Source organism: Pogona vitticeps, chromosome 2 (assembly GCF_051106095.1).
Source record: "Pogona vitticeps strain Pit_001003342236 chromosome 2, PviZW2.1, whole genome shotgun sequence".
NCBI classification, from domain to species: Eukaryota; Metazoa; Chordata; class Lepidosauria; order Squamata; family Agamidae; genus Pogona; species Pogona vitticeps.
Window position 1 is genome coordinate 286,242,549 of NC_135784.1, and position 17,889 is coordinate 286,260,437.

The window sequence follows — 17,889 nt, forward strand, 5'->3', positions numbered from 1 at the left end:
TTGCTCTTGTCTTTGGCCTTCAAGCTGGGTAAAGGGTCCGGATCTGCAGATGCAGGATCTGTTGCCATAGTTGGCGCGCGTAGGGATTTTTCCCAAAGCGCTGCACGTAGACGCTGCTCTCTAAGTCTCAGGCCTTGCCTAGTAAACTTTTCACAATGGCGGCAAGCCTGGGGGACGTGCGACTCTCCAAGGCAAAATAAACAATAGCGGTGGCCGTCCGTAGATGGGATTTTCTTAGAACAGGCCACACAACTCTTAAAAGTAACTTTAGGTGAGGAGGGAGCCTTGGAAGCCATAAAAGAAAAAAAAAGGCGGGAAAAACAGTCCTGGGGGAAGGGTAGGGGAGACAGGGAAAAAACCCTCACGAGAAAGTCCAACAACTCCCCTCCTAATAACAATACAAAGGTACTTTCCTTAGATGAATCAAACGGAACCAAACAGAAGAATCTTCTAAGAATTTCCAAGTTTCACGGAGCTCTAGCTAGGAGACCTAACTGCAGCAGTGGAAAAAATGGAACTGAGTGGCTGTTAGGGCGGGCGGACCATGAGGTCCTGGGGGGCGGAGCCAAAAGTGTTACTTTAAGCTCTAGAATGTTCCGAGGCCTTCTGCGCAAGCACAGATTAACCCATTAGTGTGATTTCACAGAGACCACGAAGAAGAACAGCTCCTTAAACTTTAGCTATAGAGAAGGGATGGTTGAACACTGCAACCAAGAACACAATTTTACTGCATGAAACCCATACTTAAAGTAGATTTTGGAAAAGCAAAATAGAGTCAGCTGGATTGAATAACAATGTTTCATGACCTCTCCTATTCCATATAAGGAACCTGACACAGAGTTTCAGATTCTTAAGAATTTTACAGAATGTCTCCAGATGGAGGACTCTTCTGGCACTTCTGGGCCATTTTAAATCAGTTTCATTAAATCAGATCAATCCCTTATGCTCTTTTTGCACCATTATTGAGGTTTAGCCCTCTACAAACTCTACAGCTCCCTCCTCCTCCAGCTACTTTTGAAGAAACTGTGTGTTAAAGAACATATTGTGCATGTTCGTCTGCTATCACAGGAACTTTAAATCTCCCTCTTGCCTGACCAAATCCCAGCTAGCCAATTTCACAATGCTATCTATTCACCCCAAGAGCAGATTTCTCTGAGCAACTCTTCTCACCCACCTTGTATGCTGGCCATCTTTCATTACTCCTTGAAGTCTCATTTCTCTGATAAATAAGACTTCAAGGAGGTATATGATCATCCTGAAGTGCTGCTCCTTCACAAAGTAGGTCATCCAAAGTGAAGTGATTACAGTGTATGAAACAATAGCAGAAAGGATACTGCTACAGACCATAACTCCAAAAGGTAACTGAACAAGTGGATGCAATCGTCCCTAGCAGAAAAGTTAGAGCACCAGCAAGAATTTCCTACACCTTAACTCACATTGGAATTGTTGAGAGATTAGACAGAAAAAAACATGGAACACCCGCCATTAGGAAAAGAATGGGTTAAAATTATTATAGTGAGCAAATGACAGGACAAGTGCAACATCTCCTAAATAAGGGGTACTAAAACAGGCAACAAGAGGGAATGCAAAATAAAAGCCTTAACTAAAAAAAAACCTCCAAGATATTTATGCCAAGATTAAGCATTTTATAAAAATAGAGTGATTTACATTTATAGTCCTGATATAACACAGATGCAAAATAATCTGCTTTTTGATCAGATAGACAAACTACACGTACCATATGACACTATTTATTTCCACTATGTTCCCTAGTTCTATAATGCCCAGCTTCTAACTACCATCTGGAAAGATTAACAAACTAGCACAAGTCTTCATTACACAAGAGACCTAGTCAGGTGTTACCTGCCACACTGCAGCCAGAATGTTAGCAGGAGAATGCCTAGCTCTACTCTCTCTGTTTCTTTTCTGCTTACCTGGACAATCACTTGTCTAAAGAGAATTCTTTCACAAGGCATGCCACATGAGCAGCAAACCTGGAAAATATAGGATCATGCATGTGCACAAAAAACTACAAAAGACAAGAAATTTCTCTTCAAAAGCATTACCTTCCACATGAACAAATCACAGATACAACTGCCAGAGCTAAGCATTTGCCTGCTCATGTGTTAGCTGTCCCTGGCATGCAATATCTGAATAGGGCTAAAAAGTTATCTTTTAATAGATAATGTTATTTATAGTTGCAAGGGACCAGATTACCTATGTCACGGAGAATCTCAATAAGCTTTTCTCTCTTGTCATACTGTTTCACTTGAAGTACAGACTGCTGAACATCACTGCAGGCTCCACCCACTTGACCAACAACCACAAATAAGTACCCGGACTTCAAAAATTCTCCAGCCAGCCTTTAAAATGAAAAAAAAAAAGTTCTTTTGAGCAAATACTTAATGAATTTGGAATGGGGTGGGGAAACAGATAAGTAGTTAAAAAAAGGTGTTACTATTATACTGTAGAAACATGTAAGGAGCAGTTAAGCACTAGTTAGCCACGTTATCAGCAGACTTCTGTTAATTAACTCATATTTTATACAAATTTTACACACTATGAAGGCATCATTTCAAAATGCGTTTTTCAAGACTATTCTTGTACACAAGTAATATATACATTTCTGAACTATGGTTTTATTCAAGAACACAGAACCTACAGAAATTAGGATCTTAAAGTGAGAATTCTAGATCTCATCCAACCCACGCAGAACACATATTTTATTTCTCTGACAAGCAATAACTCCTCAATGTGATGTATATTCTGATAAAAGCCATTCACATGAAACACACTACTTCCTACTTGCCAATCTTATTCATAAGTTTAGAATCTATTCTGTAAACTGAAGCCCTACGATGAAGATGTGAATAACTGGAAATGTTTATCCTTGAGAAAAGTAGATTGAAGAGAGAGAAGATAGCACTTTTCAAATACTTGAAAGGTAGCCATACAAAGGAGAGGCAGAATCTGTTCTCGATCATCCCAGAGTGCAGGACATGTAATAATAGGATCAAGTTACAGAAAGCCTATAACAGATGTAGCCCGAGTGTCAGGCAAAAACTAACTGTTATAGCAATATGATAATGGAGCCAGTTACCTCAGGAGGTGGTGATCACTCAAATGCTGGAGGCATTCATGAAAAAATTGAACCACCACATATCAGATCTGCTTTGATTTGGATTCTGTATTGAGCAGGGAGTTGGACTTGATGGCCTTAGAGGTCCCTTCCAACTCAATTGTTCTATACAGTGGTGCCTCGCTTAACGATGTTAATTGGTTCAAAAAAAAAAAAAAAACATCACTATGGGAACAACAGTAAAAAAAGCTTGTTCCATCTTCTATACCACAACATTTCAAATATAGTTGGACGAAGGTCACTACCTACAAACATTTCGACTTACGAATGGCTCCGTTCGCAAAAATCTGCATCAACTTGCGGAGCCTCTACCTATGAACGAAAAAAGGCAGGGGAAAAGGGCAGGAAATTCAAATTTCCCCTGCCTTTTTTCGTTCCATTAAAACCATTGGTGGCGAAGAGGCTGCTCTTTTGCCCCAACTGTTAGGAAAAGGGACCCCAGGAGGTCTCCGATGGCTGTGGAGAAGCTCCCAGGGCTTCCTCGCCGCCATTGGAGACCTCCTGGGGGTCCCCCCCCACCATGATAGGAGGCCTCTGGAGGCTTCCTGGGGGTCCGATCACGGTGGTGGGGGACCCCAAGGAGGTCTCCGATGGCAGCAGCGAAGCTTCCAGGGCTTCTCCACCGCCATTGGAGACCTCCTGGGGGTCCCCTGCCACCACAATCGGCGCCTTCAGGCTTTCCCAGGATGTAGACCAGCCCTCAGGAGGGCTTCCCCTGGTAGGCCTGGTCTAACTCTCCAGGAAAGCAGGAAGCCCTCCTGAGGGCTTCCCCCGGAAGGCCCGGTCTACTCCCCCAGGAAAGTCTGAAGGCGCAGATCACGGTGGCGGGGGACCCCCAGGAGGTCTCCAACAGCAGCAGAGAAGCCCTGGGAGACCTCCTGGGGGTCTGATCGTGGTGGTGGAAAATTTAAAATTGCTCCCCCGCCACTGCAATCGGACCCCCAGGAGGTTTCTGATGGTGGCAGGGAAGCCCTGGGAGACTTCCCGGTGATCCCCCGCCGCCATGATCGGAGACAGTGGTCACCCAGCGCCGGGAGGCTTGAGCCAAAGCCTGGCCAGCTTAAGTCTCCTGGCGCTGGGCAACCGCTGCCTCCGCCAGGGGCGAGTGGCCAAAGCGCCCTAGCCAGGCTCAAGCCTCACAGCAGCGGCAGGGAACCACCAGGAGGCTTCAGACCGCTGCTTTTTTTTTTAAACTGTTCTGGGTGGCTTTTGCAGGGTGGGTCTGGGCTGGGGGGGGTTATGTTTCTGTGCTGTGTTGTTTTGTTTTTTGGTTTGTTTGGTTTTTGGCAGTCCCAGCATGGGACTTACTCCAATTTTTTTTATTTGTGTTTTTGGTTTTTTGCAGTCCCAGCGTGGGACTTGCAGTGCTTTTTAAAAAAAATGTTTGTATTTTTTCCTTCCTTCAGAACGCATTAATCGGCTTTCAATGCATTCCTATGGGAAATGGTGCCTCGACCTATATACTTTTCGACTTGCGAACACTGGTCCAATACGGATTAGGTTTGTAAGTCGAGGTACCGCTATATTTATTCTGTAGATGACTTACTCAAATTAGCAGATCTAAAATTTAAGACTGATTATTTGTGTATTGAAAATCAAAGCACTAATACAGACCTCTGAATTTCTTCAGGGAAAGTAGCACTGAACATCAGTGTTTGACGCTGCTCCTTTGCTGGCATGCCAGGGCTTGAGATCAGCTTCTTCATTTCAGGGCCAAATCCCATGTCCAGCATACGGTCAGCTTCATCTAACACCAAATATTTTAATTTGCTCAATCCAATCTGAAGAAATGTAAACAAAGAAAATAAATTATTTTAAGCATTAAGTTACCCATACACTTCCATTGTTACACAACAGCTGTAAAAATTCAAAGTAAAGCATGTAATGAAGACCATCTGAAACATCTTACATGCCCTCCCAGTATTTGCATAATACAGTTAGTGTAAACCAACTCCAAACAAAAACATGATTTAACAGCACAAAGGATAGGAAAGTTTATACAGTGGGGGCTCGACTTACGAACTTAATCCGTACTGGAAGGCAGTTCTCAGGTCGAATCTTAAGTCGAATCTGCATTTCCCATAGGAATGCATTGAAAACCATTTAATCCGTATCTGCTCTTTTCGACCATAGAAACTAATGGGAAGCTGCTATCCCGCCTTCTGCCACTAGAGGGGGGTATTTTTTCTTTTTTTCTTTTAACCTAAGATGACTTAGCTTTTAAAAAAGGGAAAAAAGAGTTCGTAACTTGAATCTAAGTTCGTAAGTCGAGTCCATATAGTCCTATGAGAGCGGTTCGCAAGTCGAAATGTTCGTATGTCGAGCCGTTCGTAAGTCGAGACCCCACTGTATATTCTGACCACCACCTAGTTATGGCCACAGTATTTTTTTAACAAGCCACCACAGCATTTTAGGACAGAAATTAAGCCACTAGATGCGGACATCATGTTTGCTGTAGCTCAATCCATGTTATCTAGGCAAAGGGAAGTAGCAGCTTTACTAATGGCTCTTTTGCACTGACCCTTCCAATTCAAGGTAACAAAAAACAATCAGGAAGTGTTCACCCAAAGTTTGTTCCAACAATTCAGACATTTGGTTGTTGTGGGTTTTTCAGGCTGTTTGGCTGTGCTCTGGAGGTTTTTCTTCCTAACGTTTCACCAGTCTCTGTGGCCGGGATCTTCAGAGGACAGGAGTTAGAATTCTACCCATGTTCTGGTGTAGTGTGAGGGACTGTTGAGTATTTATAGCTGTGGGATCAGAGTTTTTGTTCTTTTCAGGAGATTGGGTGTTTCCTGTGATCAGGGTGATCAGCCCAAAAATCCACAACAACCAGCGGATCCCGGTCATCAAAGTCTTCGAGAACACAATTCAGACATTTCTTTTTCTATCCCACCTCAAATCTGTCATACTATAGTTTCCATTCCAATGTTCTACAGCCCAGATGTAGAACACACCAAAGGTTCCATGTTCTCTCTCCAATATCTTCAGTTAAACAATCTTAGGTGGTCTGGGCAAAAAAAAAACACACACCCCTAACTTTGGGAAGCCACTTCTCTAAAACAGAAAAAATTTAGTAAACTAGATCACTGGTCTCCACTCTTTCAGGCACCAATGTCACCCAATAATCTGTCCTCACATTCGTCTGGTGTTAAGAAATGCAGAAGAATCCTCAAATTATTTCCCTTGCCTGACAATATAATTCCCTTACTTGTGAAGCCAGATAACTTTGCCCACTGAATAATAGCTTTAGCAACTTGTTAACAACCTCTATAAAATGATGCCAAGTATTTTACGAATTTGAGTAACTTTAATGTTTAAGAGAATATTCACACACAGATTTTACCGTTTGCCTGTTTATGACATCCAAAAGTCTTCCAGGAGTAGCACACAATATATTACAACCTTGCTTTATCTGACGAATTGTATAACCTACTTGTATACCTCCATAAATGACAACGGGACGTATACATGTTCTGGTAAATAAAAAAATATAATTACAATCCTTATTTAATGAGAAACACCAAATGAACTGAATACATCTTAACATATCAATACTTTATTGCAAATTAACAGCATGGCTTTAATAAAACATGCTTCCTCTCCAATTTTCACCATCCAGCCTAAGCAACAGTTTGAGAATGTGTGATGCTGCATGTTTTTTGAAATCACTATTAATCTCAACAAAAATCTTGGTCATTTGTGGATTTTGTTTAAATAAACCTGTGTCCACAATACACTGCAAAAACAGCAATATGGTTAAAGCTGCATTATCCTTTATTAAGAAAAAAAGCATTTAAATAATAACGAATCACACCAAAACAAATTCTAAATGATTTTCCAAAATAAAATCCACTAAGCAGTGAAACCCCTTCCTGGATGCCAGAAGGATGAAGAAGTGGGTCCTAAAGCAAATAAAGCCTGAACTATCTCTGGAGGCAAAAACAATGAAACTGAGGCTGTCATATTTTGAATAAACTATGAAATTGCAAGACTCTGTAAAAGTCAATAATGCTGAGAAAGATTGAAGACAGCAAAAAAAGAGGAAGACCTAAGATGATATGGACTGACTCCTTAAAGGAAGTCATAGGTTTGAGTTTACAAGAGCTGAGCAGGGCTTCTGAGGACAGTACATGCTGGACACTAATTCATAAAACCACAAGTCAGACGCAATCTTGACAGCACGTAACAGCAAGAAGCACTTAAAATGGTATGCTCTTTGTACATTTTATGAGCGTCATCTGAACCCATGTACTGAGTAAAATTATTGAAATGCATGAGGGTTGTATTTATTTATTGATTGGTTACACTTATACTCCCCATTTTCTCCAGTAAACTAAAGGCAGCATAAATGACTCTCCTTCTTCTTACATTATCCTCAAAGTAACCTTGGAAAAGAGATCAGCCTGAAAATGGGCAGTCAGTCCAAGGCCACCCGGTAAATTTTCATGGCTGGGGAGACTTGAACACTGCTCTCTTTAAATCTAGTCCAATATGCTAGCAAAAACCCTTTGGCTTACTGTAGGAGATCACACTTGAGTAGGCCAGTTAATTGTCCACAGATTCAAATGTACCTACTCTAACTGCAATTTATTTTAGCACAGCAAACTGCCATTAAGAGTAGACCCATTTCGTTCAATGGAGCTGACACGCTAAATCTCTACTAATTCAATGGCCTTACTCTAGCATGTTACCAAGCAACAGGAGTTTGGTCGGTCACTACTACAAAATGGTAATATTTAATGTACTGCATTCAAAGTTACATCGTCCTATATATACAACAAAAAAGTCACCTTAAAGACTAACAAATTTATTTCACATCAGCTTTCGTAGATTACAACATGTATCTCTCTGAACATGTGCCAAGCAGATTTTCGTCTGTGGAGATTCATGCTAAAATACATTTGTTAGTCTTCAGGTTGCCAAAATAATTCTTTTATTTTGTTATTGCTGAAATAGATTAACACAGCAACTGCTCTGAAAACAGCTACAATATGGGTGGGTATTCTTCCTCCTGGTTAATGTGACACTGGCCAGTATCCAATGGGCTGATTCCAAGAGCTGAACAAGGAAAGGCCAATCCTCCTCCCCTTCCCAGTCTTCTGTGCAGCCCCAAAAATTTACCAATTTTTGGATGGTGAACAAGCTAGAAGGGAGAGGAGGAGATTCCATCATGTTGGCAGGTATTCACTAGGGCACAAATGGCTTCATGTAATTAAATCAAACAGACCCCTATTCAGTCAGTTTACAGAATAAGCCACCAATAGTTGGATATTATTTGCTTTCAATACAAGAGATAATTAATTTATTGTACAGTGGTGCCTCGCTTAGCGATCACTCCGTTGAGTGATGAAATCGCTTTGCGATGGACTTTTGGCCATCACTGGAGTGATTTAGCGATGTCCTCTATGGCTAAAATTCGCTTTGCGAAGATCGCGGGGAAGTGATCATGGCAAAGCGAACTTTTTAAACAGCTGATCGGCGGTTCCAAAATGGCCGCCGCTGTTTTGCCTCGCTGTAGAGGCACCCAAAATGGCCGCCGCTATGGAGGAATTTTGCTTTGAGGTAAGATTTTAGCACATAGGAACGTATTAAATGCGTTTTAATACGTTCCTATGGGCTTTTTAAAATCGCTTAGTGATTAAATCGTTTAGCGACGTTTTTTCCTGCACGGATTAACGTCGCTAAACGAGGCACCACTGTACAATAATACAATTATACAATAATGATATCCAAGATATACTGATTCTTAATAGCATGCCTAATAGAAGACATATTCAACTTCTCTCCAACTTAACCCCTGTTGAATTAAAGAAAGTTGATAAAGTCTTATTATTACAACTCAGTGTGAAGCAGCCAGTTATGATATATCTTGGAGACCCAGTCTTCTCTTGTTCACAATATACTGGGGTCTAAACAGAGCCTAAATCCATGGTAAAGAAACCCACAGAAAAGAGCCCATGATGAAGAAAACTATCGACATTTACGACATTTGTTGTAAAATATGTGGAAAATACAGCATTGTGACAAGTTTTAATCACTTTTACAGCTTTTCACTTGCCCTAAAATAAAGTGAAGTCAAGAACTAGCAGGACTTCATGACTACATCATATAAGGTAGTGTCTAGAAGTAGCAATACTTCTACTTTGTTGTAAAAGCAGCAGCAAATCACAGTAACACACAAACTAAGAACTACAGTGGTGCCCCGCATAACGACGATAATCCGTGCAGCAAAAATCGCTGCAAAGCGATTTCGTCGCTATGCAGTTTTTAAAAGCCCACAGGAATGCATTGAAACCCCTTCAATGCGTTCCTATGGGCTTAAAACTCACCTTAAAGCGAAAATCCTCCATACGGCCGCCATTTTCGCTGCCCGGTAAGCGAGGAATCCGGGCAAAAACACAGCAGGTAGCCATTTTTTTTTACCCGGCGGCCATTTTGGAACCGCCGATCAGCTGTTGGAAAATCATTGCTATGCGATGACCTGTATGCGAAACAGGGTACCGATCATCGCAAAGCGATTTTTCCTATTTAAAACATCGCAATGCGATCACAAAAAGTTCATCGCTATGCAGATTCGTCGTTAAACGGGGCACCCGTTAAGCGAGGCACCACTGTATTAGCAATTAAGTTCAACATCCCAGCTGGTGCTTCTGGAAAGAGGTACTGAACATTCTTTAGTCTCTCATGTGATTGCATCCAGGTTCAGAGATCAGAAGTCCAAATATACATGTTCTAAATCATCCTATTTCAACTTTTAACCCATAAGTAGTTACATTTGTAAGTCTCTAGCTCATTATTCTAGTGGTTAGTTACATTGGAATAAGTGCAATGGTGTAAACTGCAGCCCTAAATTGTTAGTAGTTAACAAATTGACACTTTTTACTCCTCACAGCACACCAGTCATGTGAACCAGCACACAAGGGACAGAAGTGCCAATTCTTTAACTACTGGCAATTTTCAGAGCAACTTACACCACTGCACCTGCTGGTGTAACTAACAAGTAGGATGTCGTCTATTTCCTTTTTTAAAAAAATGAATGCTGTTTTTGCTTGCTCTGAAGAAATTCAAGTCAGAATTTATTTAGCAGCCTGCCTGCTCAGACTAGACTGCATCCTGAAATACTGTACTAGCCCAGAGTAAGCACTCCAAACTTCAGAAACCTAGTAGGCCCACTGAATCAATTATCAAATGATGGATGAGTCACTTAGGTAAGTCCCTGTGATTCAATGGGTATATTTTATTTGGGAATACCAAAACAATTCTAACCTAGGAATGAAATTTTCTGTGTTTCTTGGCTGGAATATTGCATTAGAAATTTTGCTTGCTTGAACACTTACCCATACAAAAATTTTCTTGATTCCATAAATATCTGATTTATCAGTTCCCTAGTTGGAGCTACAATTATACATTCTGGTTCTTGTTGCTCTTTGAATTGACTGGCAGTAACCCCATCTCGCATCATATGTGCCAAAATTGGAATAAGAAAAGCTGCCTAAAGGGAGAGTATGTTATAATTTAGAAATGGTTCAATTCTAGAAAACAGAAAGAGAGGTTACTTACCTGTAACCATGGTTCTTCAAGTGGATCTCTGTGAATTCACACATTTGGGTTAAACAGCGCCTGCGCTGGAACTTCGGAACCTTCTCAAGCTTTGAAAACATGGATGTTTAGGCAGGCCTTCCCCCTTTCCAGTTAATTTCTAATTATTCTTTTTTCTTTTTCTACCACAGTATACCTTGTTTCTTGCTATCTTGGGAAAAATTTTTATTTCTTTTTATTAATGCTAATTATGTTATGTGGTATGTTATATGTTTAATTGTTTTATAGAGTGTGTTGTAAGCCGCCTAGAGTGGTCATATTTGACCAGATAGGCGGGGTATAAATTAAATAAATAAATAAAAGATACAAAGCTTAGATCGCCCCTTGTGCGCATGCTCCCTCCCTCCCAGTCTCAGTTCCACGTGTCCGCCATTGCCAGAGCAAGAGCTCACTTAAACATAAGTGGGGAGGCTGGGTGGGCATGTGTGAATTCACAGAGATCCACTTGAAGAACCATGGTTACAGGTAAGTAACCTCTCTTTCTTCAGTGTGGTCTCTGTAAATCACACATTTGGGTGACTGACAAGCTAACTTACCGGAAGGGGGGCCGTCACTGCAGGACAGATGTCAAGACAGCCCTTCCAAAACTCGTCTCCCTCTTTGCCCGAAGGTCCAGACTGTAGTGGGTAACAAAAGTGGACACCCTGGACCAAGTTGCTGCTTTGCAAATATCAGGAATGTCCACACCAGGTAGTAAGGCAGTGGATGTTGCCATGGACCTTCTAGAATGCCCTTTAAGACCTTCAGGCACAGGCTAACATGTAAGTTCATATGCAAGCGTAATAGTGGAGACAAGCCATAGCTACAGGGTAGAAGATGACGCTGGAGAACCCTTATGTGGTCCGTAGAAACACAAGAAGAGCCTTTCAGAGTTACGAAAATCCTTTGTCCTGGAAGTATAGTATGATAATGCCCTTCTGACATCGAGGGAGTGGAGCATCTTTTCTACGTCAGATGAAGGATCAGGAAACAAGGTAGGTAACGAGAGAGGTTGGTTAAGATGAAAGTCCGTAAGAACTTTAGGTAAGAACGAAACATCTGGAAACAACATAACTTTGTCTTTATAGAACTGCAAGGAGCATCAGACCTTAGTGCTGCCAGCTCACTTGCTCTTCTAGCAGATGTAACAGCAACTAGAAACAGAGTCTTGAAAGAAAGAAACTTGACATCACACAAAGACATAGGTTCAAACGGCGGCTTCATAAGGGTGTGTAGAATCAATGTAAGTGACCATTGGGGTATTGGAGGCCTAACAGGAGGTGAATATTGACCAGTCCTTTTAAAAACGCTTTCAATGTCGAATTAGAGAAGAGGCGAGATGATTCAGAGTCTCTGGGCTGAAAAGAGACTATCGTTGCTATGTACACCTTGAGAGTGGATAAGGTAAGGCCTAAGTCAAAGAGATGTCTAAGATACAGAAGTAAAGTCTGTAGTGACACAAGAGAAGCTGACAAGTTCCTTTCAGTGGTAAAACGAAGAAAGTTATTCCATTTATATTTATACAGCAGAAGAGTGGAAGGTTTCTTTGACTTGTCTAATACCTCCTTGATTTCAGGCAGATCTTCCATGCAGCTAGGTGGAGGGACGGCAGATCCGGATGCAGAACATTCCCTGAATCCTGAGTCAGCAGATGTGGAAAGGAGGGAAGCCTCAGCATGTCAGTGGCCAATTCCTGCAGAGTAGGAAACCATGGCTGACGTGGCCAAAACGGTGCTATGATGACTGCTGATGACCTCTCCTGTAAAGTAGGTAAAGTAGATGACCTTTTCAAGGAATCATAAAAGCATCTCCCAGAGAGCCGGGCCCCCTGCCTGCTCGAGATGCATACCTCTTGCACTTCTTGTTCTTGTATGAAGCGAACACGTCTATGGATAGTTGACCCCATCTTCTGCATAGCATCTGGAACACATTGTTGTCCAGCTCCCACTCGTGTGTCTGTCCCATTCGGCGACTCAGGTCGCCTGCCAATTGGTTGTCCGATGTGGAGATGTGGATTGCCATTGAGTAAATTTAATGACAGATGTAACACCACTCCCACAGGTGTATCGACAGGTACAGAAGGGACATGGACCTCGTTCCTCCCTGCTTGTTGATGTAGTACAAGGTCGTGGTGTTGCCTGTCACAATCTGTACACCACGACCCTGTATCAGCGGAAGGAAGGCCCTGAACGCTTTTATCACTGCTAACATCTCCAAGTGATTGATGTGCAGTCCTCTCTGACGCGGGGACCAAAGGGCATGTATTCTGTGGTCTCCACAATGTGCTCCCCAGCCCGTGGGACTTGCATCCGTTGTCATTTGTACAGATAGTTGCAGTGGACGAAAAGGATGGCCCATCAGCAGATGTGGCAGGAAAGTCCACCATCCGAGTTGTTTTGCTAGTTCTGGAGTAACTAGAATTCTTTTTTGAGGATCTCCCAACAATGGGTCAAAATGATGAAGAAGCCATGTCTGTAATGAGCGCATTTTTAGACGTGCATGTGGTAGAGATGCCGTTGTTGAGGCCATGAGACCTAGCAGGTGTTGTGCGTGATGAGCTGACACCCGAGAGCGAGGTCGAAACTTCTTGACAGCAACCCGAAGCTTCTGAATGCACTCTGGAGGAAGGAAGGGCCTTGCTTTTATAGAGTCCAATGTGGCTCCTATGTAATTCATCACCCGAGATGGCTTCAGATGAGATTTTTCGATGTTTATGGTGAGACCTAACCTCTGGAGGGTGAGAAGGGTGAACTTGGAGTCCTTGATGGCTCTCTGTTTGAATGGCGACACTATGAGCCAATCGTCTATGTACGGGAATACTTTTACCCCCTGTAGACAAAGAAACGCAGCCACTGGAGCCATGCACTTTGTAAACATGCGTGGAGCCGTTGCTAAGCCGAATGGTAAGGCCGCATACTGGTAGGCCGTGTTGTTGATGAGAAAACGGAGGTACTTCCTGTGTTTATGGTGTATGGTCACATGGAAGTATGCATCCTTCAGATCTATAACCACGAACCAATCTCCTTTTCTTAACAGGTGGACAATTGACTCTAGAGTGACCATCCGAAAGCAACGTGGGCGAAGGTAAGTATTGAGATCTCGCAAGTTGAGAATGGGCCGAAGACCCCCGTCCTTCTTCGGGACAGTGAAGTACCGGGAGTAAAACCCCTTTGTGATGTTGTGATGAGGAATTTGATGAATGGCATTCTTTTGGAGGAGAGTGAGAACCTCCTCTTCCAGGCTAGGGTTGGATGTTGTCACCTTTAGATGCCCCAGAGGAGGAGACTCTACCAACTCTGGACCAAGAGCCTCGTGGTGCAGTGGTTAAAACGCTGTACTGCAGCTAAAACTGTGCTCACGACCTGGGGTTCAAATCCCAGGTAGCCGGCTCAAGGTTAACTCAGCCTTCCATCCTTCCGAGGTCGGTAAAATGAGTACCCAGCTTGCTGGGGGGAGGGGCAATGTGTAGCCTGTGTAATTAAAATTGTAAACCGCCTGGAGTGTGCTTGTAGCGCTATGGGGCGATATATAAGTCCAATAAATAATAATAATAATAACTCTAGTCTGTATCCGAATTGAATTATATTCAGGACCCACTTGTCCTTTGTAATCTCTTTCCAATTGTGTAGAAAAGGGGCCAACCGGGTCAGATGATCGTGATTCTGACTGTGGAAGTCAAAGATAATGCTTGGACTTCTTTGCAGGTGGACGGTAAGACTGACGTTTCTGTGTCTGTTGTTTGTAAATCGAGGCAGCCAAAGAGTCACGAGAGGACCTGCCTTGAGAGCCTCTGAATTGCTCATAGCCTTGAGAAGCTTGCGGCTGATACTGCTGCTGTGGAAACTGCCTCTGCCAGTCGGACTTTTGAAACTTTGGCTGCTGGTGGATTGTATATGATTTTGCTGTCTTTTTACTTTCATGTAGGCTCTTGAGAGATTCATCAGTTTTCTCATTAAACAAGCCCTTGGCATCAACCGCTTGTTCCTCAATCTGCTTCTTTACATCCTCTACAATACTAGACGCTCTAAGCCAGGCATGCCGGCATAATGTGATAGTAGAGACGAGTGTCTTGGCTGCTGCCTCAGTAGCATGTCTAGCAGCTAGATGCTGGTGTCTAGACAGAGTCATTGCCTCTGCATAAGCATTGAGGAATTCCTGTCTTGTATCCTCGGGTGCACCCTGGAGGGCTGGAAGGATCTTGGTCCAAAGGTGCTTCTGGTAAGCACCCATCGTGGCTTGGTAATTGCAGATACGCAGAAGAAAGGTTTGGAAACCATACATCTTCCTGCCCAAAACATCCAATTTTCTCCCCTCTCGATTGACAGGGGCAACATGTCTGCCAGATGCTTTTGAAGAGTTGGCATGAACAATAACAGAATTAGGAGCAGGATGTTTAGAAATGTAGTTGGTATCATCCCCATGGATTCTGTAGAGGTTCTCAGTATGCCTGGATATAGGCAAGGGTGCTGCAGGCTGAGTCCAAATTTCAGGGATAAGGTTAACCAACTTAGATACAAAAGTGAGGCTTAAGGGTTGTGAACTCTCCTGATCTATGTCTCCATAAATCAAGTCCTCAGACGGAAGAGGAGGCTGCTGCATTTGCATCTTTAAAACCTTAGCCATTCTAGCCACCATCTGAGTGTAGGATGAAAAATCCTTAGAAGGAGATGAAGGATTGGGATCACCTGCATTAAATTCACAGGTTTCAGCCTCAACAAGCTAACAATCTTGCTGTGGAGAGAGTAGTTCCTCTCCCTGATCAGAGTAGACTTCGCATTGAGCCTCTTCATCATCCAAAGGCATTTGCCTTTGAGCAAAGGGGATGGAGTGATTCGTCCCCTTGGACATCGACGTCGACGTAGAAGGCGGCTTAGGAGGTGCTTTGGAAGTAGTTTTCTTAGCTGGCAAGGATGTCTCAGCCTCTTGGTTCCATTGATGTCGAGGAGGGGAGGAGAGGGCGAACTGTCAGAAGAAGAGGTGGTAGAATAGCGCCTCTTTCTATGTCTCCGGTGGCCCGCCGACGTCGAGGAGATAGAAGAGGTGGAGTTGGTATAGTAGTAACGACTCCGATGTCTGTAACGCCTCCTGCGGGAATGTCGACCAGGAGAGCGATCTCTCCTATTTATTTATTTATTTATGCTTCTTTCAACGTCGAACCTCCCCGTCAGTAGACTGAGATCGCTCAGTCAAAGAGTGCCTCCTTTTAGAAGATTTCTTCCGTGGGGGAAGACTTCTACTGGGCGAAGAAGAAGGAGACTTCGGAGGTTCAGGGCTTTGAGGGGCCATTTGAGGGCTGGAAAGAACAGCCGCTTCCAATTTGTCAGGGCTAGGCGAACGTCCGCTTTCCAAGTTGCCCTCTGCTTGCTGGCTAGGAGGCATAGAGGGAGCCGGTTCAGAAAAAGAGTCCTGATCCCTTGAAGAATCTTCTAAAATCGGTGAAGGCAGGGACGGAGTAATAGGAGGGATAACACTGTGCTCCCTACTTTCGCCCTTTTTGTTCTGGCCAGCAGGTTTCTTAGTTTTTGAAGCCTTTGGCGCGGGAGTCTCCTGCGCTGAGGAAACAGGCTTCTTAGAAGTAGCTGTTACCGGTTTCTTAGGAGTTTTCGCGCCAGATTTAGAGGTGCCAGTAGAAAGAGCAGGGACATTTGCCTCAATTGTTGGGGTCACTGACTGGTTCGAGGAAGCCTCCATGGCAAGAGTTTGTGAGGCGGATAAAGCCTTGTCCCACAAATAATACTTGAGTCTCTGCTGCCGAGCTTTAAGCGCAGCCCTCGTAAAGTTCTTATAATGCAAACAAAGAGAAGGAATGTGAGTGTCCCCCAGGCAAAAAAGACAACATTGGTCCTTATCGTAAAAGGGCAGCTCCCTAGCACAAGCCCTGCACTTGCTGAAAGGGCCTGAGGGGGACATAAAAAGAATAGGCTGAGAAAAAAGCGTCTATTCCCACACCAATAACAAAGAGTTCTCAGGCAATTAGGGTCAAGTGGATAATGGTGCCTCCCGCCATGCCAATCAGGCGGGCAATCAGGCAATTCACAAAAGCTTGGGAAAAAGCCAAGCAAACAGCAGATCTGCTACAGCAAAGCAAAGATCGAAAACAGTCCAAGTTAAGGGGCGACAAAACTGACTAAAGGAGGAGATAAAGAGTCCAAAAAGAAGTCACATATCTGACAACTTAGAGAGCTCTATCCGAATCGTTCCACGCGCTATGGCGGAAAAAATGGATGAGACTGGGAGGGAGGGAGGGAGCATGCGCACAAGGGGCGATCTAAGCTTTGTATCTTTTCAGAATAAAAGCTCGAGAAGGTTCTGAAGTTCCAGCGCAGGCGCTGTTTAACCCAAATGTGTGATTCACAGAGACCACGCTGAAGAAACTAATTTTACAAATGCACAATGCATCTAAAAATCTCAACTTATAGAGACCTATGGAAATTTATGGAACACACTCAAAATAACAAACTTTGGTCCAGCATTGCACATACAGTGAACAAACCTTAGAGGATTTGTCTGAACCTTCAAAGTTAAGTAACCTAGTTCTTTTTTTAACTAGAAGAGCACAACAGATAGTAATATCCAGAAATACTGTGTACTTCGCCCACACTGAGGCTGCTCACTGATCCCTAGTTTATGCAGCTTTAAACCTTAAGGCACCATGAAGAACAGTATTATCAACTATGTTTATTTTTAAATACCACTTTTAATTATCTGTATTTGGTGTTCTTGCATGTATTCAATAAATCTGCATAATAATCAGCAAAGTGAATATAGAACAAAAATTATTATCAATGCAAAGAAAACAGTTCAGTAAGTAAAGAACTTTTCTTGGGAACCACTGGAAGCGGCTCAAATTGAGCAAGGTGCCCAGGAAAACTCACAGCTTGATCAGATACAGTACTTAAAGGCCCTAATACCATATTACTACAGTCCCACCAAAACTCTGCCTCAGATATAAGAATGCCATTTTACACTTACTGTTTTTCCAGACCCTGTTTGAGCACACGCCATTAAATCACGCCCTGCCAGAATAATAGGAATGCTGTGTTTCTGCACTGGAGTAAGTTTTTTATATCCAGCTCTATCAATGTTCTCAATTAGTGTCTGGCACAGAGCAGCTTCTTTAAATGTCTGTGGGGGATCAAAATATTACACACCAAAATACATTAAGGAAGTCT

At 42.9% G+C, this 17,889-nt stretch overlaps 1 protein-coding gene across 5 annotated transcripts in view; it reads right to left on the reverse strand.

Moving 5' to 3' along the window:
* The window catches only part of DDX4 (DEAD-box helicase 4), a 57,647-nt gene that overhangs the window by 15,202 nt on the left and 24,556 nt on the right, over positions 1–17,889 (reverse strand). For all 5 annotated transcript variants that reach the window (XM_072992754.2, XM_072992753.2, XM_072992751.2 and 2 more), the window contains 5 exons: positions 17,690–17,842; positions 10,477–10,631; positions 6,483–6,612; positions 4,754–4,920; positions 2,218–2,363 (listed from right to left, as the gene is read on the reverse strand). In XM_072992754.2, the coding sequence (XP_072848855.1) occupies positions 2,218–2,363; positions 4,754–4,920; positions 6,483–6,612; positions 10,477–10,631; positions 17,690–17,842 (751 nt within the window). The remainder of the gene's footprint in view (positions 1–2,217; positions 2,364–4,753; positions 4,921–6,482; positions 6,613–10,476; positions 10,632–17,689; positions 17,843–17,889) is intronic.